The sequence below is a fragment of the Anas acuta genome, chromosome 2, assembly GCF_963932015.1.
Source record: "Anas acuta chromosome 2, bAnaAcu1.1, whole genome shotgun sequence".
Taxonomy (NCBI): Eukaryota; Metazoa; Chordata; class Aves; order Anseriformes; family Anatidae; genus Anas; species Anas acuta.
In genome coordinates this window covers 26679420-26706858 of record NC_088980.1, presented here as the reverse complement: position 1 = coordinate 26706858, position 27439 = coordinate 26679420, and the positions used below count along the sequence as shown (strand labels likewise).

The window sequence follows — 27439 nt, the reverse complement described above, 5'->3', positions numbered from 1 at the left end:
AGTGTAGCTTTGGCAAACAGCATGTTGTTACAACTTGAGACAGATGGAAATGTGCTTACTTGTCAAAGCTGTTATCCCCAACGAAGCAAGAAATTATGTTGTCTCGAACACTCCACGGGTAAGGAGACAGTGAAAGGTCCAGAAATAGAACAAAACTAATAATATAAAACTAGGTTTGGAATATGAAATGAAAACTGTCTTTTGAACAGGGGGTTGTTTCTTCTTAGCAGATAAAGTAGGATTTTTGTTATTTTTTTTTAGTTACAATAATATGAGTATTACAATAGATATGCATTGTCCTGATGAAGACTTACCCATTACCCCCAAAAAGATGATGTCTGTTATACATTATTATGAACCAGGTGATTTTAGTGATTGAGGACTTCATAAACTTGGTCAATATATTATATATGATAATATAATAATATTGGATGCAGAGCTTATAAAGATTATTTGAACTCTAAACCAACCAATGTATGTGTTTAAAAAAAAGTTCAGATATGAATAATAGCTTTCAAAAATAATTTTCTTCATAAACCAGCAACTCCTTACAAGTCAATTTAATAATGAATCATACCTTTTATTTTAAAGCAAATTTCACAATACAGCTCAAGAAAAAACCAACTTTCAATTTCAACAGCTCTATGTGTTTCTAATACTGCTCATTTCCTTCTGTTGAAATAAACACACTTTAGCACCACACTTTTGTTCATTGTCTACTGAATTCACATCAGAAAACAAATGTTAATTGCATCTTTTCCATCATGGCAGAGGATGATGTACAAATGGAAAGAAGTTTTGCTCTATGGGTGCTTAAATTAAAAATAAAACTTTCTATTTTTTAAAATGTCAATTTAATGTTACCAAATTCTTTAAGTCTGCACCTTCCATTAGGAGAAAAAAATGAAAAAAAAAAACAAAAACCTGCAATTAACATAAAAGTGTTATGATTCCATTTTAGCAGTCATTCTTGCACAAAAAGCCAGAGACATCAGCTTCAGCTAAGTTATAGCAACAGCAGCATCCGTCATTCCACAAAAATCACATTCTAGCCCAGCTGGAAAGGGAAGTTGCAAAATGCTTCCATATGAATTAAAAGAATCTTTAAAACCTTTTTAGCTTTTGTGTTCTGAGTCCTTAGAAACTGTTATTTCTTTATGAGGTTTGGTAGCCTCATCCATCAGTTCCTTCAGCTGCCCAATCTGCTCATCGCGGAAGTCATTAAGTTTTTCTTCTGTGAGCTGGATGCCAAATACAGTCTTTTCTCTTGAATTTTGTTTGTCCTCATTAATTTGTTGCCGTATCAGTGCTGCATAGTTCTAACAAAGAAAGAACACAAAGGTCACAAAAATGACAAATGCAGGATGTCAACTTTTTAAATACCATTTTACTATAGTATCATACTCTTACATAACCTCCTATAATAGTCTATTTACACCAAATGACAAAAAAAGTACACTTTCTGTTGAAAAGTTAAGAAATCTCTAACATCTATGATCAATTTTAAGTAGATAGTTTAAAATATATATAATAAAAGTACTGCCCCTGATGATGGGCTCTGCTTTGCAGCACTCCAAAGTGGCTCCCATCTGGACCTGTCACCCCTGGCTCTTCTTCCCCGCTCATTCTCTAGCTGAACAAAATTTCTGTACATGCCAGAAAGCCACAGTAGTTACGGTTTCACTTCGATTTAAAGTGTAAAAAACAAAAATTCAAAACTGGACCCTGAAAAATGCTGGGGTTTTGTTTGCTCATTACAGAAAATGGTTCTCACCTCATGTTACCAAAAGGCAATGATGCCCCCATGAAAATATCTTTCCGCCTTTACAGGAAGGCTGGAAGTAGAACAAATACACAGTATAGTTCATTTTCTCCGTCTATGAATCCAGCTGAGGAACAAACAAATCTCGGGATGCTTCAATGTTTACACATTATTGTGCTCTGAGAAATTCATAGTTTTTTCTGGTATCAGTGATCTGTGGAAAGGTACTACAAAATTTGCTGGTATGTAGTTCTGTAATTTAAGATTCAGCTTCTGTATAGAAGATGCACCATTTTTCTAACTGCACATGAACTTTAATTCAGATGAAGTTCAGAAATAAGCTGAAAAACATAAAAAAAAAAAAAAAAACAGCCTGCAGACACAGCAGAGCCACACTTAGTACAAGCACAGCACCAGAGGTGTTCTCCCTTGCATGGATGGCAAAGAGTGACAGTCAGGGACTATTTCTGCACCTCAGGATTTTTTTTTAGGTTGGTTGGTTGTCTGTTTGTTTGTGTAAGAAGCTCTGGTAGTCACGATACCTTGTCTGAACCTGCTGTACCCTATCAGGCATCTACATGAAAAAAACAAACAAATGAAACCAAGCCAAACCAAAAACACACCAGGTGAAAGGTAGAAGCCTTTGCCCCTTGTATATGACTGCCGCCAGAAACAAAGACAACCAAGACAAATCAACCTCTCCTGCTGGTTTCACTCAAAAGACAACTACTTATCCCACGGTATGTGGCCATCGGTGTCACAGACACTTGGAGTCCCTCTCCTTGCAGCAAATGCCCCAGGCTGAGAGCAGGTTGTGAGCAGCACAGGGTGCAGGCAGCCAGGTCCCTGCACTGCCATGACACACGCGAGGACGTGGAAGCTCTCCTTGCAGGCAACAAAGCAAGGCAGATGCCCAACCATTAGTCTGCTTTAAAATCCTATATCACTGTTAAATACATAAACTTGTGTTTGCTACGCAAACTCAGAAAGCAAGTATTTGCTGTAATCAATAACCTTTCTTTCTGAAAATAAATTAATTTCCTGAAGTGAATAAGCGGTGTTCCTCTTCTGATTCATAAACTTTCACAGAATGCACAAATTCATCAAAAGGGCATGGGACGGGCAACATCAGAAGTTTTAAAATACCACACATTACAGAAACGGTGTAAGCCTTGCTGTTTCCAAAGTTTAGAAAGAATTAGATACAAAAATAAAAGCGACAACCACACAAAAAATAAGCCCCGTTCCTGACTGCCATCTTGCCCAGTACCTGCTGGTAGATCTGATATGTTGACAGGAAATGTTGATAGAAATTTGTGATTTAATTGTAAATTAATTAATTAAATGGGTTAAGAGCTTGTTTGCATTGGGAAGAATGGCAATCGTCTTTCCTATCTTCTTCAGCATCCTCCTCAAGGGTAGGCATAGCATGTAGTATGTTACATCTTAAACCACTCCCAAAATCTCTGAAAGGCTTTCATTAAGATAGAAACATTCAGGATGGATGTGCCTATTCACAGTAACTACCGGTATGGTTCATTTGGCTGCCAGATTTTCTCTTAAAAAGGTCTAAAGATTTTTAATCTCCCTTCTACGTGATAAGCAGTTAAAGTATAAAGCTGATGTTTTTGTTTCATCCAGACGACCATCTTCACTTGCAGCCGAATTAATGACAGCACTGATCAAACAACAACATTACTGGGGCCAGGTAGGAAGCAGCTGCTCTGTGCCCTGTTTGTTTAACATCTCAGCCAGGCACTGAAAAATGGTATCATCTTATTTTAAACTGATTTCCCAAGGTGACATCGAAAAACAAGCATGGCCTGGCAGGCCACCCTCATCAGTCACCATGAGTTAACTCAAAATCACAGCATTTCCAATTCTCGTTCTGCTGCTAGGAGCGAAACCAAACACATGCTGACAGGACTGTGGCATGAAGAAATGAGGATGCGAACGAACAGCACAGCAAGGAACGAGCTGTTCTTATCTTAACAGAGAGATGCTGAATGCATGATTATATGCACAGATTGCTGCAGGTGATTTACTGTATTTTTACTTTAAAAAAATAATGTATTTGTTTTGTATTCTGTTAAAGTAATTAATTAACAGTAAAAGAAAGTCTTCACAGAAGTGAATTTTAAACGGGGAACATACCTCGTGAAATTCCAAAGCATTTTCCTATGATTTTACTTGAAGCTGTAAATATAGTTAGAAATGTAATAGCAATCCCAGAAAAAAAATTTACCACACATTAGCTCAGCTTAATGCCTTATTTCAATGGATTTTCATACGCTCATGTACACATAAAACCGGAACAACCTACACTTCACCCTTTAAAACCACTTAAAATATCCCATTAAACTTTTAGAAACTGTATACAGTTACTCATTCAAATACAATTACTCATTCAAATAAGTTAGTCGATCTGAATAAACAGCTATTTTAAGTTACACGTCCTCTAACAGGAATATATTAGACAACTTCACATCACCTGTCTTTGTGTAAAGGACACGCCGTGATGACTTCATACAAAGTGAGAATCTACTAGAAAAGTTGGTGAGTAAGCCCTCCTCCTGCTTTTTAAAATACTCAGTTGTATTTGAATGATACCAGAAAGTGACATATTCCCTGCAGCACTCAGAGTTTTTTTATGTGGAGATTCAAAGCAGTAATTGCTGTGAGAAGGGCACAGAGCGAAGGCAGGCGGGTACCCAGCGCAGCCCAGGACCCCTGTGGCACAGCGTGGTCGTGGGCAGATGCCCAGCTCCGGCTGGAAGCCTTCACTGAAGGTGGGAAACCCTTTCTTCTGGAAATGTCAGGCATTTAAACCACCTGAGCAGCCACTATCTTCGTAACACCAGGCCAGAGGCAACCCCTAGCAAAGGGAGCTGTTCACCAGCATTCAGCACTGGCTTAACGCTGCTCCTGCTGGGTGATGCCGTGGGATTTCACACGTAACGTGGAAAACAGCAACATCCAAAAGGTTCGAGGCCAAATATTTTCAGTCCTATTGCCACAGACAGTGCTTACATTCAGAGGCTAAAATAAAGCCTCTAAAATCACATTTAAATGAAGCACTAGAAGCAAGCTGATCTTTATAAAATATAGCTGAGTATATACCTGTTACATTTATAACAGGTCAGAACTACTGGCAAGCTTATTTATGACAGAAATCAGCATTTCGCCTTATGTTTTCTTGTTTTGGCATCTCCTTTATTACACTGCAAAATCCATCAACAAAATGCTTAATATCTACTAGAAAAGGAAGAGTTGTGTTAAGTTACACTAAGTTCTCCGGTTTCCAAATCAGGAAGAGCTTCCCACATCCCAAAACCCCAGCACAGCCCTTCATCAGCAGGGCTGGGCTGAAGCAGATGGAGCTGCAGACCTGACACAGCACCGAGGCTAGCACAGGCTGCAGCAGGTAAGCAATAGGATGTTCCTCAAGTGCCGTCTTCACACAGGTCCTAAATAATATGCTTACCCTCCCTGCATTCATACATAGACCTCTGCTGCTTGAATTCAGCAACACCATGAAGCACATGACAAAAATTGCAGTTCCTTTTTATCTTTACAGAACTTTGGATTCCGTGGTATTTTAGTTTCTGAGGATGAAAGACCATGTCACCATTTCTGATGCACAGGGATAAAACAGTTTTCTCCAGTACAAAGTTACAGTTGTAACGACTGGAAACAGCCAGAAAAAAAGTGTCCTAAAAATTGAGCTGGAAAAAAAAAGCCATGAGAACTTTAAAAACACCAAGTTTTCCCTGGAGACTCGGGAATGATGCTAGAATATGTGATTATCAACCAAAAGTTAAGGGTGGTGAGCACAGCAACACAATGATGCACACACTGCAACTACACTGAACTGTCTTGGGGTTGGTTGGGGTTTTTTTTGATTGCTTGTTTGCAGTTAGGAAGGAGTAAATTAAAAAATGTTCAGCTAAAATGGATCCAGATAACATAATTATGCAATACCTAGTAATCAGCATGGAGAATTACTATTTGATCAGGAAGGTACAAATAGACTCTTTTTTGAACAGAGTTTACTAATGTTAAACTGGAAGAAATGACATTTGTTGAGAGGAATGTGAAACAAGATCAAGGACTAACTCAGCTTTGCTTATAGCTTAAATAATATGTAATTTTAACATCCTTTTCACATGTAAGACTTATGAGATCATAATTTGAGGTAAAAGCGGAAAGCCCATGGCTTGAGCATCAAGGTAAACATACGTGTATACCAATTCTATTCAGGCAAAAGAAAAAGGAATGCAACACCGTTACAGTTCATCAGAGTGACTCTACTGTCACTTGTGGGAAAACAAGCTGTGATTAATCATTTCTTTCTGGATGTACAATACCGATGTAAGTACTGTGCCTCAGGGCCAAAATCTAGGTCACTAAAAGCTTTTTGCATCATCTGGTCACAACCACAGCCTTTGAGATCCATTCCACTTACATTAATAAGCTTCATCGCAGGCCTTAAATAGAAAGCTCGAGCTCATTCTAGTGAAGGAGAGAGGAAAATTCAGCACATACTGGATAGGAAAAAACATCTCTTTAGAAAAAAATGAATTGACCGATTAAGTTCTGAGAAGAGCTCAAGCTGCAATGTAGATACAGCACAAGAAGTGGAGCAGAAACAAGAGATGGGAGGTAAGCCAAAAGAGATGGTCGCATGAATGGGTTCCAACAGCTCACCAAGCTCCTGCAGTGGTCTTCTTTCCTTGGACAGGCTGCAAAATTCAAACTCTAAGCTCCTACTAAGCCAAAAAAAAATTCGCTTACGAAATAAAACTCTTCTCTGAAGCATAAACCAGTGTTTGAGAAGCTTTTAAGTTGGTACAGGAGAGAAAAATACTTGAAGAGAAATACGCTAAAATGCCATTGAACTGAAGGACAAAACACAACAAATTATTCAGTCTAGACCTTATCTGTAAGAATTACGATGAAATTACAGTGCTACATATGACAAGCCCTAAGGCTGTTGTGACTGGACAAATAAGCAACAGACCAGAAATGTCAACCTTCTTTCAAGAACATGGTTTCATATTTTTAAACAAATCCTAATAAATCCTCAACTATTTGAAAGATGGTTATTCCCTGACTCAGTTTATATTTTGATTTATTTTTTAATGCTGCGTGTGGCAGCTCTCAGGCTCATTAAACAGAGCTGTCCTGTGCACTTTTTTCTACTCCTGATGTTTTGTCTGGCAGATCTCATGCTACAAACTCACAGGAAAGTCGAGGATTTATCACATGCAGCTAATTTAAAGCAGGGTAAAGGAAAAGACCTGAAGTGATAGTCTCAGTACATACTTTAGGAACATAACTTGTTCAATACATCCATTATACTGTAATATTACTATTTTAATATTGACCTAGAAAATCCTGGCAGAGTGGTTTACAGCAGGTAATTCCAAGACAAACATCAGCTTAACAAGTGAGTAGAGACATTTTACGTTTTTAAAAAATAAGGCTGTTTTAGCAACATAATCACACTACAATTAAAGCACACAATACAAACCATCACCTACAGACTTCCATACCAATTCTTTAAACAGGAGACAAACACCTGATTTTTATTTTTTTATTTCTTTGAAGAAGAAATATTTATTTCTGGAAGTATAACTTCCAGATTTTCAAGGAAGACAATGATTTCACATCTAGATATTTGCAAAAGGAAAATAAAGCCTGTTTCCAAGACAACCACATTAGCTTCTAGACTGCTAGATACTAACCAAGAACACGTAGAAGATTACATATCCCAACTGATGACACTTGAAAGACTCACCATGCATGTTCTTCTACTCCGTTTATACCCAGTGAAGCACTTCAGTCATACAGACACATACAAAAGATACTCAGCATTCTTATTTTTTCCATTGCTCATAGTCTTGCACACTCATTAGAGCCAAAGTTTTCAATAAACTAACGATGAAAAACTCAGATATAAACAAAATTTTAATCCACAAATAGGAAATCTTGTACTGATTTCAATGACACCACAAATAACCTTCCTGCTGAAAGTGCACTGAATTTTTCACTGTAATGGACCTGCAGAAAAATAATGTGATTGAACGAATTATGTAAAAAACCATGGGTGCTATTTAATAAGCAAACCAGAAGGTCATTAGCATAAAAGTCAGATCCATTCTTCACAACAGACAGAAGCATACCCAGTTTCAACAGAACATTTTTTATGTTCCCTGTTCCCATGCAATACACCGGTCTCTCTCCTAATTTAGCAAAGCAAATTTGGCAACAGATAATCCTGAGTCAAAGTCTGTCCCAGAGGCTCATTTCCTTGGCCAGCCCTGCCGTGGTCCCTCTGATAACTACGGACAGACACAAGCCCAGCCTGGCTGGAACCACCACCCTGCAGTGGCACTTAAAGCAGAGTCCTTCAAGTTTATCTACCTGCTTCTTCACCAGAAATGTACACTCACATTCCAAGGAGTGCTCTTCACAGAGCCTTCAATAAAAGAAAGCCTGTGTACACAAGCTTTCAGGAATAAGAAATATATTGCCACTAGGAAATGCAGGTGAGTTCTTATAAGGGTGCTACTTCGACAAGCTGGACATCCAGTCTAGTCATTTTTAAAATCCTACTCTATGGAAATAACTCTGTGTAGTTAATCACAATGATTTGGTTAAAGTTCAGTCCTTCTTGTTTTCAAATAGCACTAATACAGCACTTACATTAAATTAAATGCATACTGATATAAGTGACATTCTTTAAGACAACTACAACATAGTTTTATTTGTAAACTCATTCTTCTGGTAAAAAAAGGCTGATAAATGCCATTAGCATGTATTTAATAAAAGGCAAAAAGATTAACTCACTAGTCTCTCTGCTAGACCTGAGGCATATTCTTTTAAAGTTCTTGCTGCTGAGCAACAAAAGATGCTAAACGACGTTCACATTTTAGACCAGAAATACATTTTGTATATATATAAACTTACCACCATTTAATGAAATTAATAAAACTGTTTACAAAACCTTCTATGCTCTCCACACAATAGAACAAATCACAGCACTTTTTTTTTTTTTTTTAACTGTACTGCTCTCAAAATTGCAATAAAAGATTATTTACTCTGTTTTGCTTTTCTTAGAACAGGTTGATATAATGCAGCCAGAAAACCTCCTGATATGAAGGTGCAGACAAAAAGATCAAAGAAATTAAAAGTTGCCTTTCTGAAATTAAAAGTTGCCTTTCTAAACATAATTTTAAGATAGTGATGATTTTATTTTTTTTCTGGTTTCTTGAGGTCAAGAAATTCTAAAGCCGGCAAATCTATGCAACCTACCCAGGTTTTTAACTCGCAGTCTGCAGATTTCAATACAACCTCTGAACTGCTTCAGAAGTAGCCATAGAAGTTAACTGATGGAAGCAAGTGTGCTATGGCTGTGTTCAAGAGTAGCTATAAATGAGTACGCATCTCTACTGACTACATCAGAGCCCCAAATATGGAAAATGAAAAAAACCTCTGTAATCATCTGCAATCCACTATCTATTTATCCCTCTACCCAATGGCTCTGATTAGGAGGATTTTTATAGCATCTCTCACTTTATAGCAAGTATGGGCTGAGCTGTCACGGAAGAGCAAAAGACTGGAAGGATTACATACAAAAGGAAAAAGGAAAATTCACTTATCGTGGAATCATAGAATAATATTCCGAGTTGGAAGGGACCCACAAGGATTACAGTCTAACTCCTGATCTGTTGAACAAGTTTCAAAATTCAATAAAGTACTGTAGGGAGAGCTAATTTAAAAGTGCTTCTGAAAAACTCTATAAAATATTCTGCACTTTTCTTCCATAAAATATTTCTGTACTGTTCATCTGAAAATCAAATACATATATCAAATTCAAGCCTGAACACATTCTCCAATAATTTCTCATACAACAAATACTTCAACTCATCTAAATCTTCTCTTATTGCTTCTTTCTTGTTTCTGCCACTGTAAAAGGCTTTTCTACTATTAAAGGGAGCTTGCTTTGAATTATCAGATGAGAGGGAAAACAGGGTGGGGAGTAAGAAAGGTATGGAAATCAAGGAAGTCAAATCATTCAGAGTTGTATTTACTTTGAAATTAACACTCAGATACTAAACCTTAATCCTTCACGACAAAAATTCAGGCTGCCTGCTTATTCCTAAAAATTCTCACGCACTTGGTATTCCTCCTTTCCTCTGTGCAACCAAAGGCTGTCCCCTACCAAGCCAAAATACCCGTCCAACTGGAAAACAAAGCAATTTGCTTCTATCATTTAAAGGAAAGGACAATAAGAAGAACGTGAAAACACTAAAGTCAAGAAAACATCAGGGCAACCTTTCAGGAAAGCAAATACACCCTGCGGAGATTGGTCACACTGGCTTAATCCTGCTCTCTGGTGCTTTCCCAGTGGTACGCTCTCCAGCTTCAGGTGAAGAAGTATTAATGTTTGGAGCAGGAAAGGGCTGCCTGTACGTAAGACAGAAAGAATGGAAAGTGAGGTGTATTAGTTCTACTTGTGGGTCAAAGACTCCTGAGATGAACTACCCCTGCTCTGAGTTAAGTGGTAGCATTTACTCATTTTGGTGTGGCATATCTGCATCCCTTCAAATTTCTCTCTGCACTGATACCAAGACACTTTTATCATTAGTGTCAATGACAAACTGCTGCATTGTTTTATTTGTACTGTATTAGGAAACATGTCCTTCTTCTGTTGTGTATGATGACCTGGAAGAGAAGAGTTTTCAAACTGACTACACAGTAAGTCTACAAAAAAAATCTCTAGTTGTCATACAGTGATAATATGAATAAATAGCTTGCCTCAAGATTTCTACCAGGTAGAGAGTATTTAAAATAGTGAGAGGTCCCAGTTTGTGTTTCAAGACTTCTCAATATTAAAGAATTATCTCAACTCGTATTAGCACAGCTTTAAAATTACTCCAAAGTTGCTTAAAACAATTCAATGCTGTTTTAACATTAAAAACTTGAATTATTTTTGATCTGTTTATACATCAATGATTTCTATTTACTAATCAAGAAAAAAGTGGAGAAGAAGGCCTGATGTGCATCTCAAGCTCACAAGCAGGTAGTTCTCACTCTCCACTCTGTAGGGTGGCTTTTGGACAACTAAATGTGTCTGCTTTGTAATTTCGGCACAGGATTCCTACAGCGCTAGACCAAGACCTAGACCTAACACAAAAAAAACTCAAACAAGTTACCTACAGACACCAGCAAGGTAATCGTGGATAACACTTACATCACCTACCAGAGATGCTTACCCTTGAACCACACTGATGGTAACTTACGGGTTTTTTCCATAACATGGCTTAACATGTACTTTTAATGTCCTAAAGCAGGGCGACACTGAAAACAAAACAGAACACTGGTATGAAAAAGAGACACTAGGAGACCGATTGCTTTCGTGTTTCTTCTACACCCTGCTTACCTCTAAATGAACTTCAGGAACGTACGTATCAGAAATCAAATCGCATCACTACAACAACACAGGCTCAGTCAGGAGGATTTGCCTAATACCCTACCAAAAAAAAAAAAAGTGCCAAGCTCTCCTAAAATAAAGCTTAAGAGAGATGGTAGGGGGTGGAAGAAGCAACGACAACACATCTTTTAAGGCCTTTTGTTTTGGTTTGGTTTTGGTTTAATAGATTGCACTTCAACAACTTGTTTTGGGGTGAGGATAAAGACTGGCTAACTTCTGAATTTCAGCCGGAGTGAATGAACAGACACACTGTCAATGCTGTTTTGAGAGACCAATTTGAGACATGGTTATAAAACCCAAACATTTTATTTAGTTAAATATGATTTCAGCTATAGAAATGTAAAATCCCTATAAAGTTAATATATAGGTTTGTAGGCATATCCTTGTACATATTTTCCTTTTCTTTTTTTCCTTTGGCAGAAAAGCAATGGGATCATTTGTATTCTACTGTATTCATTTATGAGAAAAAACACCAAACAGATCTCCTCATCTTCACTAAACTGCTTGTTATACCTGCTATAGGAGTGATTTTAAAAATAATAGCTTTGCAAAACACCTTTCTTCGCAGAACCCAGCACCACAATGTTTTATTTCCTCAGGTGGGTGTTGAATTTCCCTAGGAAAGTTCTGCCACTAGTGCTGTCAAAATTATCACATGTATTTGAAATAGCTTTAGGATCTTATCTTCCCTCACAAACACTGCCTACAAGCACCTAGTCACAAACGAAAACAAACAAAAAATACTCAGGAGAAAGGAAATCTTTGGCAAATAACTAGGTAACATGCACTGATCCTTTGCTGTACCAAAAGCTTTAATCAGGAAATGGGATATGCTGAATAGCACAAGGGGCTTGAGAAGTCACCTAACCCAACAGATTGGGAACATCTGAAGGTGAAAAGAAAAGACAAAGCCAAATACAACAAGTTCAAAGTGCTCGTCCATACTGCAATTAAACCCATTACACGCTGTTGCTTGCTTTCTGTTAGACTACTGAATGCGTTCAAGTGAAGCCCTGGTAGATACCAATTTAGCTAATGCATCCTCAAACTGTAATGCCATGAAAGACATTAACTGGAACCAGGTCTCTGATATCAGGGAATTGATATTCAAACCAAAAAAAAAAAAAATCTACACAGACTTGTACACCTAATTTAATCCTACCTATACCTGTTGCTGTGCTCTGAAAGTTTGAATTTGTGCAAATAAGTGCACAAACGATACATGGAAAACAAAATAAAAGTTAACAGCGATGAAGACAGCACTTGCATCCTGTGTAACACTGTTTTCCAAGTCCTTGCTAACTGCCATAAAGATTTTTCATCAGAGCTGTGCTTCATAATAACACTGTAACCCTCATTGTTTGTATGTTGAAAACCCACATAATTTGTATGGCTGATTTTGGTGTCATAATATGAAATGTCACATACTAGCGCATACCAAACATCATTGAAACACACAGCCAACACACATCTACATCATCACATTACACATAAACTAAACAAATGATTAAGCAAAAATTAACACAGCACGATTTCAGTTCTTAGGGACGTTGTTCTTGGACTGCAAACAAGCAATTAGCTGCCCCACAAAGGATGCTGATGTGTGCCAGTGACCACATACCTTGAGAGTACCAAGTTCATGCTTGTACTTCAGCACTACTTTGTTGTGAATGTTGATTTAAATTACGACTTTCTGATTGCTATCATTGCAATTTATTTTGCTTAAACTCTGGAAACTTCAGCAATTTTCCCAGCTAACATCAGAAAACTATGCTTTAAGTCAAATCTCTTCTCCATGTCCTCTAAACCAAACTAAAATCACAGGGATAGATATAATAGTATGGTTTGTATGTCAAAAAACAAGTGCTATAAGCACCACAACAACATGCATTTCCAAAAGTAAACTCTTCAGATAAGAAAACACAGGTTTAAATTGTAATCTTACCAGAATGAAATTACACCAAGGTTGTGTCACACACACACAAAAAAAAAATAAAACATTTCAAAATTCTATCAAAGATTTGAATGCTATGAAGCAAAAGCAGAAATGACTTCCTGCTGTTAAGTGCTTAAATATTACGTGCAATTAATCTCATTAAATATGTGAATATTCTTTTCAGTTAATGGATAAATATGACAGATTTCACTAAAACAATTTTTTTTAAAAAGTTGGAAACTAAAGCTACTTTCCAAGGCCTTCCCAAACTCTTATCCAATTGTTTATTCCTTACCAGAAGCAGGATCTTCCAAGTGCCAATGGCAACATGACAACAAAATTCCTCAGGTTTGCTCTCTAGGCGGCATTGTTGCGAAAAGTACCCTCAGTCTTCAAAACAGGCAAATTATTGAGTCAAGCACACATTCGGTAACTGAGACTGGAAGTTTGGAGCAATTCCATTTAGCAAAGTTAAAATGAAACAGCAAGAAAGCTAGGAAGCACTTAACAGATCCCATCCCAACTTCTGTCCCTATTTCAGCCAGCAGTGTCAGAAACCACAGCACACTGGAAAGGTGCTTGTTTTATCCAACATACGTAACAAAACTACAGTAATTTCAAGACTGTTTTCCTTACTAGCCTAAAAGCTCTTCAGACAAATCAGCTTCCTCCAGGTACTGCTGCATACCAGCAGTAATTCCCCGGCAGCCACTAACCTGGTGCACTTTATTTGTCCCTCGGACTTCACTCACCACCCTGGCATCACCGCTGACCCGGCCATCTTCCAGCCTGAGCGACCCACAGTGTCCTCAATGCCAGACAGCTCTGCCATGGTGAACTCGGGGAAAGAGAAGACAAAATTGGCCAATATTTTGTGACTGAACTTACCGATCAGATACCACTGAAATCATCGCCTGATTTCCACATGCTTTGCTGCTGAGCATGACTGTGAAAACTCAGAGAAGTAAGGCACCAAGCCCCTGAAATATACCACACAAACACACGAATACAGAGGGGGGAAATCCTTAAGGGAAGGAATAAGTTAACATCTAGAAATTCAGCGTGTAAAACACCCACTAGCATGGAATAGTCAACACTGGGTCATGCTGCAGGAAGTATCTTCAAAAGGAGAAGCAAGGTGGTTCCAGTGCCAAATGAGGTCAGACAAAAATCTTTGTCCTGAAGACAATGTGAACTAAACAAAATGCAGAATGGAAAATTTGGAAAAATTTAAACAAATTCAAGAGCAAGGTTTAGAACCCTAACCAAGCCCATGTTGTCCTTTACGAAAACAGGTTATTGGTGAAGTAATTGTTAAATGAATGCTGATAAAAAAACTTGAATGGGTCTTCAAACTACACACACACAAAGCATCGCAGAGTATCACTTTAAATACAGTCAGTGGTCCCATTCCTGCCTCATCAATTTGTTAAATCCTATTTCAGACCTTGAATTTTGATATAGAGCCAACCTCTACAGCTTGATGGACACATCGGTCACAGAGTACCTCAGAAACACTATTCCTGATCTCCCCATCTCTTATGAAACATCTTCATAGCTGTTCATCCAGAATCAGACAACATACACTCAGGAGAAGGACCTGTAGTTGTCAATACTGACCTTTCACTTAATCCATCATCTTATCAAAGAAGAATCCCTTTCCAAAATTAGAAAGGACAAGAGTACTCTCGCCTAGGATTCCTTATTTTTAGGGCACTGCTTCCTAGTACTTTCTTGGCAGATACACTAACAACTTGGCCTGTTTTTTTTTTTTTTCAATATGCCTCTTAAAGTTTTATACAGACATGTCCTGCTGAAATTCATTGAGACTTGGGCTTCTAAGTCACCTGCCTTGCTACAGGCTTTCAGCAATCTTGGCACAGGCACCTTTGTACCACAGAGAACCCCTCCATAAATATGCTCCTGGAGTCCCAGGACTCCTGGGTCACCACCTACTCAACCAAAACAGTGCTCTACACCTCCGCACTGAAGACCAAAAGCAACTTATTCTGTGTATTTCCATCTCCCCTGCCACGGGATTTAATGCATCAGCAGGAAACAAAACTTTAACCAGCTCCTTCCTAAAAGATAAATATTTAATTGTTTACAGCATAAGCTGTTCTTATCAAGGAAAACAAGGGCAGCACCAGGCAAACTGCCATCAACATTTCTAAGAAAAAATAAGGTCCACCACAACTACTTTCCTCTATCTGATCCATGTTGGGAAACTGGTCTCCTGCTTTGGAGTGGCATCTGCTGGCAGACAGGCACTCAAGAGAAATCAGATTCACCAAGGACAAAGTAAATAAATCAGCATTCACATTATTCACAAAGTATCTTTCATTTCCTTCTTGACTGCGGACAGGATGTTTCTTCTTAACAACGTAACTTCTTTCAGTTATAATGTAATGATGGTGGAATTGCCATGAACCAGAGTGACACCCTTAACACTACCCATGAAATTTCTTTTCACTAGTCAATTAGCAGCAGAACCGGTGGGGAAAAAAAAAAAACACAGCTACACAAGATCTCATCCTTGTAAAACCACTAAGGACATAATACGTATTTGTTATTTAATTAGAACTCTTCACATCACAGCTCTCAAATCCTTACAATGACTCACCACAACGGGTGTTAGAAACCTTGCCACTATGCTTCACTGAGAACAATCAACTGGATTTAAAAATTCAAGAGGTCAAGAAAACAACTGGATATCGTGTTTTGCTGTACACCTTATATTGAATTCTAAGCATTAAACCAAACTTAAACTCCTGTAAATAAAGTACATACACAGAGCAAGATAAGTCATTTCCACATGAACCAGAAAATACAAATGTGCTTGTAGCACAGCCTAAACCTGATCCACACTTTTCTTGTAAGCCACAGTTCCTCTATCTGTGTCAGACTACAGCTCCTTGGTCTAAAATATCACGGTGTTTCACTGACACATGCCTGTATGCATTCTAGAATGGACAAGAAAAAAGTCCAATATTCAGTTTAAACATTTAAGCCATTCCCAGGAATGAAAGCAGGAATAAATATATATATATATATTATTGTATTTGCCTTTTGAATAAAACATCCTACTCTTAAAAACACCATGCAATACCAACGTACTTTGCAACAGAATCTAAAATTTGGTGTTTTTTTTTTTGTTGTTGTTGTTGTTAGGTTGTTTTTTTTGGTTGGTTGGTTGATTTTTTCGGTGAAGACCATACCCATAATGGGCTACACTTCCAGAGACATAATCAATTTAACACTCAGTGGATCCTTTAAATAAACTAGACTAATTAAAAAAGATTTGTGCCTACATACTGAGGCTCCATCTCCTCCAGGCACACTATGCTGTGGCCCACTGTGGCTGATGAGAATTTTTAATGACTCTTCTCAGCTGCCAGATCAGTCAGATGGAAGCAGTTCAGGAAGCTACAGTGTTAGTCCATCTCCTTCCTGACACCCCAGGAGCAAGAAAAGGTGTGCTTTGATGTCACTGAAGTAGGACATCTGACACCACATCCGCAGGCCAAGAACAGGATGGTTATCCTGCAGAGGACACCTGCTGGAGAACCTAGTAGTGGTCTAGATTACAAGGTGAGAACTTGGAAATACTGACTGGCAAGGGAATAAAATAAACAAAATGCTACAGAGCGTACAAAAAAGAAAACATATCTATGAAAGAGTACAGGAAAATGTAAGTATCTAAGGTAATAAATGTGCCGTCAAGGCTTAAAGAGGAACAACAGAAGCAAACCTATTATGTTGGAGCATTCAGTCACAAAATGATGAGGAAAAAATAGTTCGAAGAACTCCAAGAACTTTCCAACTCCAGGAAAAAAGGGACTCTTACCACGTCAATGTCTGCTGTAAAAGTATTACGTTGTCACACGCTGACAGGTTTTTTTGTTGGTTTTTTTTTGCATAAAGGCTAGCTCAGGGTGCTTATGTCAGGCTGGTTTTCTGTAGCAGGTTTGGCTCAACTGCAAATCCAATTGTGAAAAGCAATCTGAGTGAAAATCCTACCAAAATGAGAGACCAATGGGAGAGTAAAAGAGGGTGAGTAGGAGCACATTACATGGGATATCACTGCAGAGAGGTAAGACATTTCTCAAGTAGAGAAAAACAACCACGGGCTCCAGAAAAGCAAACTACAGCACCAACAGGGAGCCAGAGGACAGCATGCCAGACAAATACTTTGAAGCATAAAAGGGTGCTATAGGTCCCCTTTTCTGTGACAAGGGACCAGAGAGTCACTAAATATTGCAAACTACTCAGGTAACAGCTTTTGCTGCTGGGGAAGCAAACTACCCCAATGCAAGTCAAAACCAGAAAGCACCAAAAGAGACAATTATAGCTACAACAGGTGGAAGGCACGGAACATTTTTAAAATAAAAAAGCCTTCTCAAGATCTGCAGCAGCAGTTTAGTGAATTACAATACGTATTTCAAAACACATTTTATCAAGAAATGAATCTGTGAAAATTCAACTTTGTATCAGAAGATTCAAAGCCCTCCTTGTTCCTGGTATGGGAAGGCGCCTTATAAATTTGAGTATTTGCTGCCATCACGCGCACACTTCAAGAACTGCAGTCTTATGAAGGGTACTCCTGATGTATCAACAAAGTCAAAAATCAGCTGACTACATTATAAGGGCACTGTAGCCTGAAGCTTGAAAGCGCCAAACCCTGAAAAATTGTAAATTTAATATTACAATATTTATTATATTTTTATTTAATATTTAAACTCAATTCAAATCCACTATGCAACTGCAAAAGGCAAGAGACCAATTATGTGCTAAGTGATATTTGGTGGTCTACAGAAAATAACCCAATTACTCTGATTCACTCCATGCAGACATTAATACCACCAACACAGTTCCATACCTCCAGTCAAGCCATCTCAAAAGAAACAATGGTGATGGGGAGATATCTCAAGCCTCACCCTCCTACCAGGCCTCAGAAAAACGGGAAAACAAATTAGAGAACGCTGCAGTGACCTAATCATCTGCCCATTTCCTCTAAATTATAGAACAGAATAATTCAGGAAGAAAAAAAAAAAAAAAAAGCATAAAACTCGTGTATCCATTTCATATTGTTCAGGAATTCCCATGTAGCAAGAGAATAAGCATCTACATTTTATGGATCAGTTGCTAGTCATTCTTGGAAGATGGGTGCAAGATCAATCTTAGAAGGTATTCTACAGCTTTACCTAGTTAAGAGAAAAAAAAAAAAAAAAAAGCCTTAAGATATAAAACTTAGTTAAGTCTACTTGCAAGATTGCTTGCAACTTACTTCTACTATAATTATCATTTCATTACAAAAAAAATCCCATTAACATTACGTCTGGAATTAACCTTTAAAAACCAGCAAGTCCAACATTTTGTCAGACTTAAGTAAGATTTTCAAATCACAGCCTTCAAAAAACGTAGTTTTTAATTAACAGGCATGGAAATAAAAATATTTCAAGATATTTTTTCTGCTCAGTTTATTCCAAGGAGTGAGTTGCAGTATAAACACTAGGTTATCAATTAGGAGATATGTAACTGTAGACAGAATCAGCTTCAGCATTAAAACAGCCAAAGCTTTCAGCATCATGAAAGCCAGTAAAAAATAAATAAACAAATAAATAAAAGATAAAAATGGTGCTAAATACAAGATTATGAAGTTGAAATTTGAGGTTGAGCTTCTTGCAAAAACACAGTTGATTAACTCACACTACTATTAGTGAACTGTATAAAAGAGCCTTGACCCTTTAATGGGTTCAAACACATTAGCTGTATATTCAGACATGCTATATACAAATCTGGGGCTTTAAAAATCCTCCAATTTGTGTATCACTTGTGCAGATACCTCAGTATGATGCTGAAAGGTAAAAAAAAAAAAAAACAGTTCTGCAACAATTATTTAGATGTGCTCCAGATTCTGTTTTAACTCACAGAAAAATACCAATTTTGTGTCTACACAGAACAGAAAAGCACATCCATACAGTATAGGCAATTACAGCACTCATAATATTATTGCAGTAATTACAAAATATGGTACTTGACAGCACTTGTGGAAAGTTGGCAGTGTTTATAGTGTTGATAGTGGAAACGCATTGAAAACACAGTAACACCTACCATGCTTACAAAACACTACAAGCTGACAATATTCACACAAGCACCAAACAAATGCTGCAAGGAAGGTCTCAGTGAAATACAAACAAGCAGAAATCCTGATAAATTTGCAATTCCAATTTATAGCCAGTTTGTCTGTTTGACCCACTACAAAGTCATCTGTCGATCAATTGTCCTGTTATCATCTCCATCTGAAAGCCTACACTGATAAGGATTTTTTAATTCTACTGTAAAACACTTATGTAAGAAAAACAGACACTGCTAGAAGAGCAAAATGAGGACAAAATAATCTGAATACCCATCTCCTCTTCTCTCCTTTTAAGTCACAGAGGAAACAAGAAATCTAGCAAGACTTGTACACATCCAACTTACAGACAACTTTTAAGACTTTTTTTTTTTTCTGTAGACCTGTACTGAGTTAAACTTTTTGAAATGGCTGCCAAGGAACACTGAAAAAGCAGAATGAGGTTAATTTACAGCAATGAAATAAACTGTTAGATTAAAAACTACTCAGGGATCTGAGTGCACACCACTAAAATCACTGATTCCTGACCACTACAATTTTATTTTAAAAATAAGGAGACCCTCAGAGGTATGTGCTATTATGCATGTAATTTTTGTCCTTAGGCTATTTCCTGATTTTTAACCACATACACAAGTACTACGATACGCTACATAGCATGGTTATGCATATGCTGTGCCTCGCATAGCTTGGACAGAATTTTATACAGCCACTAGATGGAAACCTGAATTACTTTTTAAAAACAGCAATTCTGTAAATGTCATTGCTGGTTGTGTTTCTACTGGGTCTGACATTATTGCTAGTTTCTTATTTAGAAATCTAATCACATGCTGACTGTCACAAAGCTGTGTTCATTTTAGAAGTGTCCATGAGCAGGCACACACAGAATTTCCTCTGATGTCCTTGAATCTGAAAGCATTAACGTAAACGTGCCTTGCTGATTTCTCAAGGAGTGAACTGTCAATGCATGTTAGCGATTCAATCTACTTAGACAGCAATTTCAACTCTTCAGCCTAAGTTACAATTAATAAAAATTGCTGTACAGTTTGGGTTTAATAAATACCACTCTTTAAATACCAAAGGCAAGCTATATGCTTTATAAATGGTAAAATCATCCGCAGTTTATAGAACTACTTGCATACCGTGTGTTTCCATGAAGTTCCATCACTTCAGTGGCATTTACCTCACAATTAATTTATTATAACCTGAGGTGACTGGCGTACACAAGGGGTACAACCTGAAGCGACTGGCAGCCATGGCTGTCTGATGAGACCCCAAGGGCTCAGATGTTGCTTCTGGATGTGTCCAGCTCCCAGGCCGTCTGCAGCTTCCATGGAAGAGGAGCAGGTCCCCACTCCTGCTTCTAAACCTGTATTGGAAGGAGCACTGAAAGGATGAGAGTAAAGCCACAATATCAAAAGGATGCTTCATCGTGAAATTCTGTTATAGGGATTTTTGGGTTTGGTTGTGGCCAAAGGGAGCTTTATACATGAAAGATGGCTCAAGGCACTCACCAAATCACGGGTGCTGCACCCAAGGGGCATCTGACAGAGGCAGGCTTCACATCTGACACCAGAGCAGGACACCCCTGGCAGTAAGGCAGAGCAGGGCTGATTCCCTGTGTCCAGCCATACCCAAATCCCACATCAGCCATAACTACCCAGCTCTCAGAAAAGTGAGAAGTTCCTTCCTGCTTTTTGAGAAATATCAGAGAGAATCAAGGAAATTGTCTCCAATTTTGTGCTTACAAATTAAGACCCAGTGAACACCCTAAGTGGGGGCTAAATACGTAAGTCTCAGTAGGAATTTACTCTTAATAAGAAGGTTTTCATCCAGATAGCCATAAAAATCACTAAAAGCAAATTCCAATGTATCCGGTAATGTTACAATGAAATACTACTCTTAAATCCTATTTCACAGTTTTTATTAAAGTCATAAAATGGGAAAAACCTTAAAGTCATATTTCACTTCCCCCAAAAAATGTATTTCTTTGTCAGGCAAAGAAAAGATCACTTATATAATGTACTTCATGGAAACTCAGAATACAGAAAGTTAGCAGCAGTTTCAGACTTATGCAACCTATAAATTTGCTGAAAAGGCAACCCACATGTCCCACTCCTATCCCTGTCTGATTCCTGTACTGGCCACAGCTTCCTCGTCCACCCACCCAACTTTGGATATTTGCTCTTCAAATTCTCTTTTCAACTTCTCAATGTATTTTTCAGTGCCAGAGGCTTAACACAGACCAAAAAGGGGGAGGGAGGATCACACCAGCTGAAAGAATTAAGATGCAAAACATTCAGTACACCCAACCACCAACAGAAAGAGATGCAGCATGACAGCTGTGTCCTGGGAGACATTATGGGTCCATGCCACAAATCATCCAAGCAAACCAAACACTGCAAGCGACAAGGTTGAAAACAAATTTGATGAATGATAATTATTTTTATCACACCTGATATCATACTGACTAGAAAAATTAGCCATTATTGAGAGGCTAAGTGACCAGCTCCCCAGGTGGAAAGATGCAGTTCCACCTTCATTTTGCCAATACAATGCCTGGACACATTACTAGGAATGAAAAATGGTCACCTTCCTTCCAAGCGTACAACAGCAGATGCCAGCTCCCAAATCAGTCGCAGTTAATTTGAAAGCTTATAAAAAGGCTTTCTGAGTCAAGAGAGGCCAAAGCATTTCAAAGGCAATTTATTCAATCTCTCTGATGTGAGAAAATGTCATGTAATTCTGCAGGATGATTCTGCTCATCTCAAGAAAGTCCAGACCTTCCAGCCTACAGGGTCAGACTTTTTAAACAAGGTAAGTAAGAAATGACCTATTTCCAACTCAAAAGAAGAATTAACCTAAATGATATAAAACAAATGATTACCTGAATTACTTAGCTGAATATTCTACACCATTATCATTTGTAACCCGGAATGAAGTAATCAATATTATCTTAATATTACCTATTCTTAAGTACGCGTTCTCATCAGCTACCACACAATTTAGACGACTTGAATGAATTCACTTACCATATCTGTCAACATTAATTCAATAGCATTCCAAGGTAATAATCACTATCAATCTAATTATATCAGCCACCTCCTGTAAATGAGTACCAATTATTTTAATTAAAATATTAAATATTTAGAAAATAGAAAGGAACGTATATTAATAATTTATATACTTAATTTCAATCTACCTGAACAACCATGATTCCTGAAAAACAAAGCTTGCTTTCTTTGCATCTCCCCTTCCTACTTCTCAGCGGGTTTCAAGAGGCAAGGCATTAATCTAACAGCAACGACAGGAAAAATGCAATTTTTGTATTGTTCTATTATTTTTATAACTTTTTATGTACCTGCCTATTTCTACCAGTCTTATTTAAGAACTATTCCAAGAATATTCAAAGAATAGTTTCCCCATTTTGTAATTTCAAACCGGTCAATTTAGATTCCCCATAAAAAATGTCATTTGTGACCTGCCCAAACTGGGACAGAACAATAAATCCCTCACTTTTTCTACGTACAAAACAAGGAGATCCTTTCTCATCTCCTTTAATGGAAACTGACACTGCAGCAACATTAGGGCATAGACAAGTTGTTCTAGAATCATTCACACACCAAGGCAATTATTAATTGGGTGTCTTTTCACCTCTTTTTTTCCATTTCTGTTTAAACTTCATCTCAGAAATCTCTCTTTAACATTCTACTTGTGTTTCTGTGCCCTGCACATATACTCAAAATGACTGTACCCCTGTTAAGACTACACATCATATTGGAGTCCTCATTCAAAGTCAAGAAATGTCAGTGCAATCATCCTATCCACAACTTTTGGTCTATCCTATGAAGAATATACATTAGGATGCACTATCGTTACACAAATTCCTGAATACTATTTTTCTGTAACATCAGACAACGTGCCACTTTGCACCAGATAGCATGCACGCAAAAAAAGAGATGTAAGGAAAGAACTTTTCCCATTGAAGTTGAATATTTATAACACTGAACTGCATCCATTAAGGTACATGAGTACTTTAATGAACAAGCTAATCAGAAAGAAAAAAAGCTTTGCATGCAATACGCCAAAATACTGTTATCTGAGCAGTAACTTTGTTTTTCCCAAAAAAAATGGTTAACCCTGGACATGAAATATAAACATTTTGCATTAATGTGGCAGTGATTTAAGTTTTTTTTTTTTTTTGTGGTGCTTTACTCTTTTTTTTTTTTTTTTTTTAATAAAAATAGATATGTAGACAAGAAATACAAAAATGGTTCATCTATATGAAGTAGCATGTCACAGCTTCAGCATCAATGAGTGAGCAACACACACACCCTTCAAGAACTGGGCCTTCACAGGTACGCTGCTGTGTTTTGCAAGAACTGTTCTGGAGCCTCCAGTCTATTTCTGATCAAAATTTAAAAAGAGTGTCCTGGTGCCCAAGAAAGGCAGAAAGAGGACTCCAAAATGAAGTGGAGCATCTTTCTCTTACCTAAAGCAAGTCTTCTACAGGCTACCTTCCTCAGCTTCCTAGTTCAAGTCTTCAAGGTACTGCAAACCACAGCATGTTGTGAGAGGCAGAGACTCCTACAGGCCAAAAATCTGGAAGTCTGATTTACAGATTCCCCCCATGAAGTAGATAACGATTTAAGGGAGAAAAAATCCAAGAACAAAACAAAAGATTAAAGGAAAGATAAGAGCCACATTAACTACATGCTAGCATCTCCCAGCATCTTGCTAAAAGAGAGACATACTTGTAAAGTTCTTTACACTGACACACTCAAAATAGTTATTAAATTAGCTTCCTTTCTTTGAACATATCATAACTAATAGCACTGCATGCCAGGTTTCAAAATTCAACTTCTGTTCCTTGTAATCTATTTTTTCCCAGTTTTCCCTGTAACCTACTTTTAAAATACTTTTGAGAAACACATTCACAGAAATGGCTAATGCTTTTATGCTTTTTCAATTTAAACATTGTCTTCCTTTAAAAAAAAAAAAAAAAAAAAACTATTTCAAAGAAGATTTTAGCACTGAAAATAGTAACGTACAACTTGTTTTTTTAGCTCATTAAAATTGGAGGCAGTGATGCAGAAACATTTTGGCAATATCAAATAAACTGCAACTGAGAATTATAATAGCGTCAGGCATTTGAGAAAATGATACAAAATTTCCGATTTCAGCATCTATCACTTGGAAAGAGGCAATTAAAATATATTTATTCATTTCCCCTGGAGAGAAAACCAGGCAGCGTTCTCCCTGCCTGCTCGTGACACCCCAGTGCAAGGCTAACGGAGCTGCTTTGCCCCTTGTATTTTAGCTACCCCTGTAGCTAAAAGCAGAAGAGATGGCTGGGCCAGGTGTCTCCCTGTTACTCTTCAGCTGCTCAGTCTGAAGCCCTGCACGATGCCCATTCCAACCAGCTCCCAGGATGGAGTAGAAGAGAGGTCTATTGGGGTCTTAGTGCGCTAGCACCTGCTAGAGCTGAGGAACGTGGGGGGAGCACCTCGAGAGCCTCCCTCCTGTCCCATGAAGCCTGTCCCATCCCAATTACTTGGGCATTATCTGCCTGTCTTGTCCCAATTACTCGTGCATTATCTGCCCTGCCATCACTGCCATCCAGGTCATGGGGGGAAGCGCTCACTTAGGACTTGCTTCCTTATGAACTGCTCTGCAAAGCGAAGAACATTGCTCAAAAATGACCTGAAAGCTCACGTGGGAGCTATTTACACATACATATTAACTGTATTTATACGATTAGCTGCATGTGGAGCTATGCATACACATCTGTAATAACACATTATATGCAAATCACACGTGCGGCTGCCTGGCTGCCGTTTATAATGCATATATAGCTGGTCATATGCTTATAAACATATCGTCAGCTATATGCATATGTGCATACATAGCTGGTTATATGTTTATATGCACACAGCTGCTACGTTTACCCACACATATAGCTGACGATACGTTTATATGCACACAGCTGAGGGCACAGCACACGGGACGAGGAGCGCAGCCCCCCGGGGCCGCCCCCTGCCCACGGGGCGCCCCTCAGGCACTTGCCTCCCATTCCCGCAGGAAGCGCTGGGCCTCAGCCGGCCCCACGGCCCTGTGCCTCCTGAACTCCTCCCTCACGTAGCGGTCACCCAGCTCCCGCAGGGCGGGCGGCAGCGCCCGGTGCAGCCGCAGCAGCCGGCGGTAGAGGCCCCGCGGGCCGCCCGGCCCTCCCGGCATGGCGGCGGCGGCCGGGCCGTGAGGCGGAGCCGCTGCCGGCCTCCCACCGGGCGGGGCCCGGCCGCCCGAGCAAGCGCCGCTGGTGCAAGGGGGCGGAGGGCGGGTGAATAAATGGGGCTGGAGGGGTGGAGGGGATGTGGTGTGAGTCAGAAGTCACTGGAAGGGGCACACGAGGATCGCCTGGTCCCTTCAGGGCGGACCGCAAGCTGAAGCGTGTCACCGAGGGCATCGCCCAAACGTCCCCATGGCACCCACAGGCACAGGGCACCCACAGGCACAGGGCACCCACCGCATTCCTCTCCAGGAGGCCCATCCCAGTGTGTGACCACCCTCACGGCACTGACATTCCTCCTCACGCCCAGCCTGGCACAGCTCTGAGCCCTTCCCTCCCCTCATATTCGAGCTCTGCTACCATCAGAAGAAAACTGTGTTTTACACCCGGGCAGAATTCAGAAGCAATAAAGCAGTCCACTAAAACCAAACTTCATCAGCTTAAATCTACCTGTGTTATTAAGCTTGTATCAGAGGGAACTATGGGGCTGCTGAGGGTTCACGCCGCCGCGCTGTTATCTCCCAGCTCCCGCTTTCTGCTGCCTCCCACATGCAGAGCAAGCTCCATCTCTGCAGCTCGCAATAAGGTTTTTTCAGCTGTTTAACATCATATCCAACCCACCCACGTGGAAAAATCTTCAACAGTCACAGATATTTTGACAAAAGAAAAAAAGGGGTTGAAAATCAGGCAGTAACAGCAGTGACAGAAGTCCAGCCTAATCACACCGTCCTGTTAAGCTCCTTCCAGCCGCTCGAATAATTGACTCTTCAAAACAAAAAGGAAACATTTCCATAGGCCCAGGGAGCATTAAGCTTTCCCCAGGATACCGAGAAATGTAATAAAAATATACTGCCTTGTCAAAAGCCCGGGTCATTACGTCCAAGCAATACAGAAAAGAGTGAACTACAAACTATTACTCCTTACTATTTTTTGATGTTTATTTATTCTCCCAGGCACTTCAGTGAAGGGAAACTGAAGTTCCCAGTAACTAACTGAAAAGTGGCTGAAGCAGCAGAAAGCTCTCACAGATCCAGTTTTCCTCACTGGCAGTTTCCAGTTCTCTTAGTGCCCCTGATGTACCCCGGGCAGACCTAATCCTCAGTCAGTTTTGCTATATTCTCAAACTGCATTTTCTGCAGATATTTCTGTTAGGAAGGATTTCTAAACTTAATGCATTTCATTCACACCCGAGTCCGTCAGGATTTTCACATTTTTGAAAGACCGGAGTTAAAAAACTTGTAATATCATTTGTATTTGCAATGGTGCAGTTCCTCTGAGTTACCTCGGGGTGCATTCATTTGCAGAAGTCATTTAAGTATTTTTCATGTAATGACCCCGGCACTCACACTGCACACACTGACAGCGGTCTTGCTACATTCATCTCATGGGAGTTTAGGAGTCCTTGTCCTTCAGTGGCCTACTTAAGCCCTCTGCTGGACACTTGCTTTGTGGCTCAGATATTAACAAGGATACTTCAGCCAAATCTGTAATCTGCATATTTATTTATTTATTTTTACATTTTGTCTTTCTGTCCACAAGGACCAAAAGACATCTTGCCCATCTTTTGTATTATATTCGTGACATCTCCATGTGGTGAACTCTCAGCCATCTGTACATAGCACACCCATGCCATAAACAGCTTGGGTCCAGCTGCAGTTTCAGCTAACATGAAGGAGAGGAGTGAGAGTAGTCCTGCCTCACTGTGAGCACTGGGACATCTGCATTGCCTTCCCCAGGGCTCCAGCACCTCCTGGCACCAAAGGATGGGCACCTCAGGGAGGCGATACATCCTGCCCCTCCTAAGCAAGTGGAGGCAATTT

General features: G+C 39.1%; 1 protein-coding gene across 1 annotated transcript; it reads right to left on the bottom strand.

Annotated features, from left to right (window-relative positions):
• Positions 1 to 545: 545 nt before the first annotated feature.
• On the bottom strand, positions 546 to 25618 carry SDHAF3 (succinate dehydrogenase complex assembly factor 3). Its single transcript, XM_068674010.1, has 2 exons — positions 25397 to 25618; positions 546 to 1319 (listed from the first exon to the last, which is right to left on the bottom strand). Exons 1-2 carry the CDS (start codon positions 25565 to 25567, stop codon positions 1116 to 1118), a joined length of 375 nt encoding a protein of 124 aa, XP_068530111.1. The 5' UTR covers positions 25568 to 25618; the 3' UTR covers positions 546 to 1115.
• Positions 25619 to 27439: the final 1821 nt, after the last annotated feature.

Coding starts and splice junctions, on each gene's coding strand:
- SDHAF3 (XM_068674010.1), bottom strand. CDS start 25,567: ATGCCGGGAGGGCCGGGCGGCCCGCGGGGCCTCTACCGCCGGCTGCTG. Junction 1,320..25,396: donor GCTTCCTGCGGGAATGGGAG/GCAAGTGCCTGA, acceptor TTTCTTTGTTAG/AACTATGCAGCACTGATACG.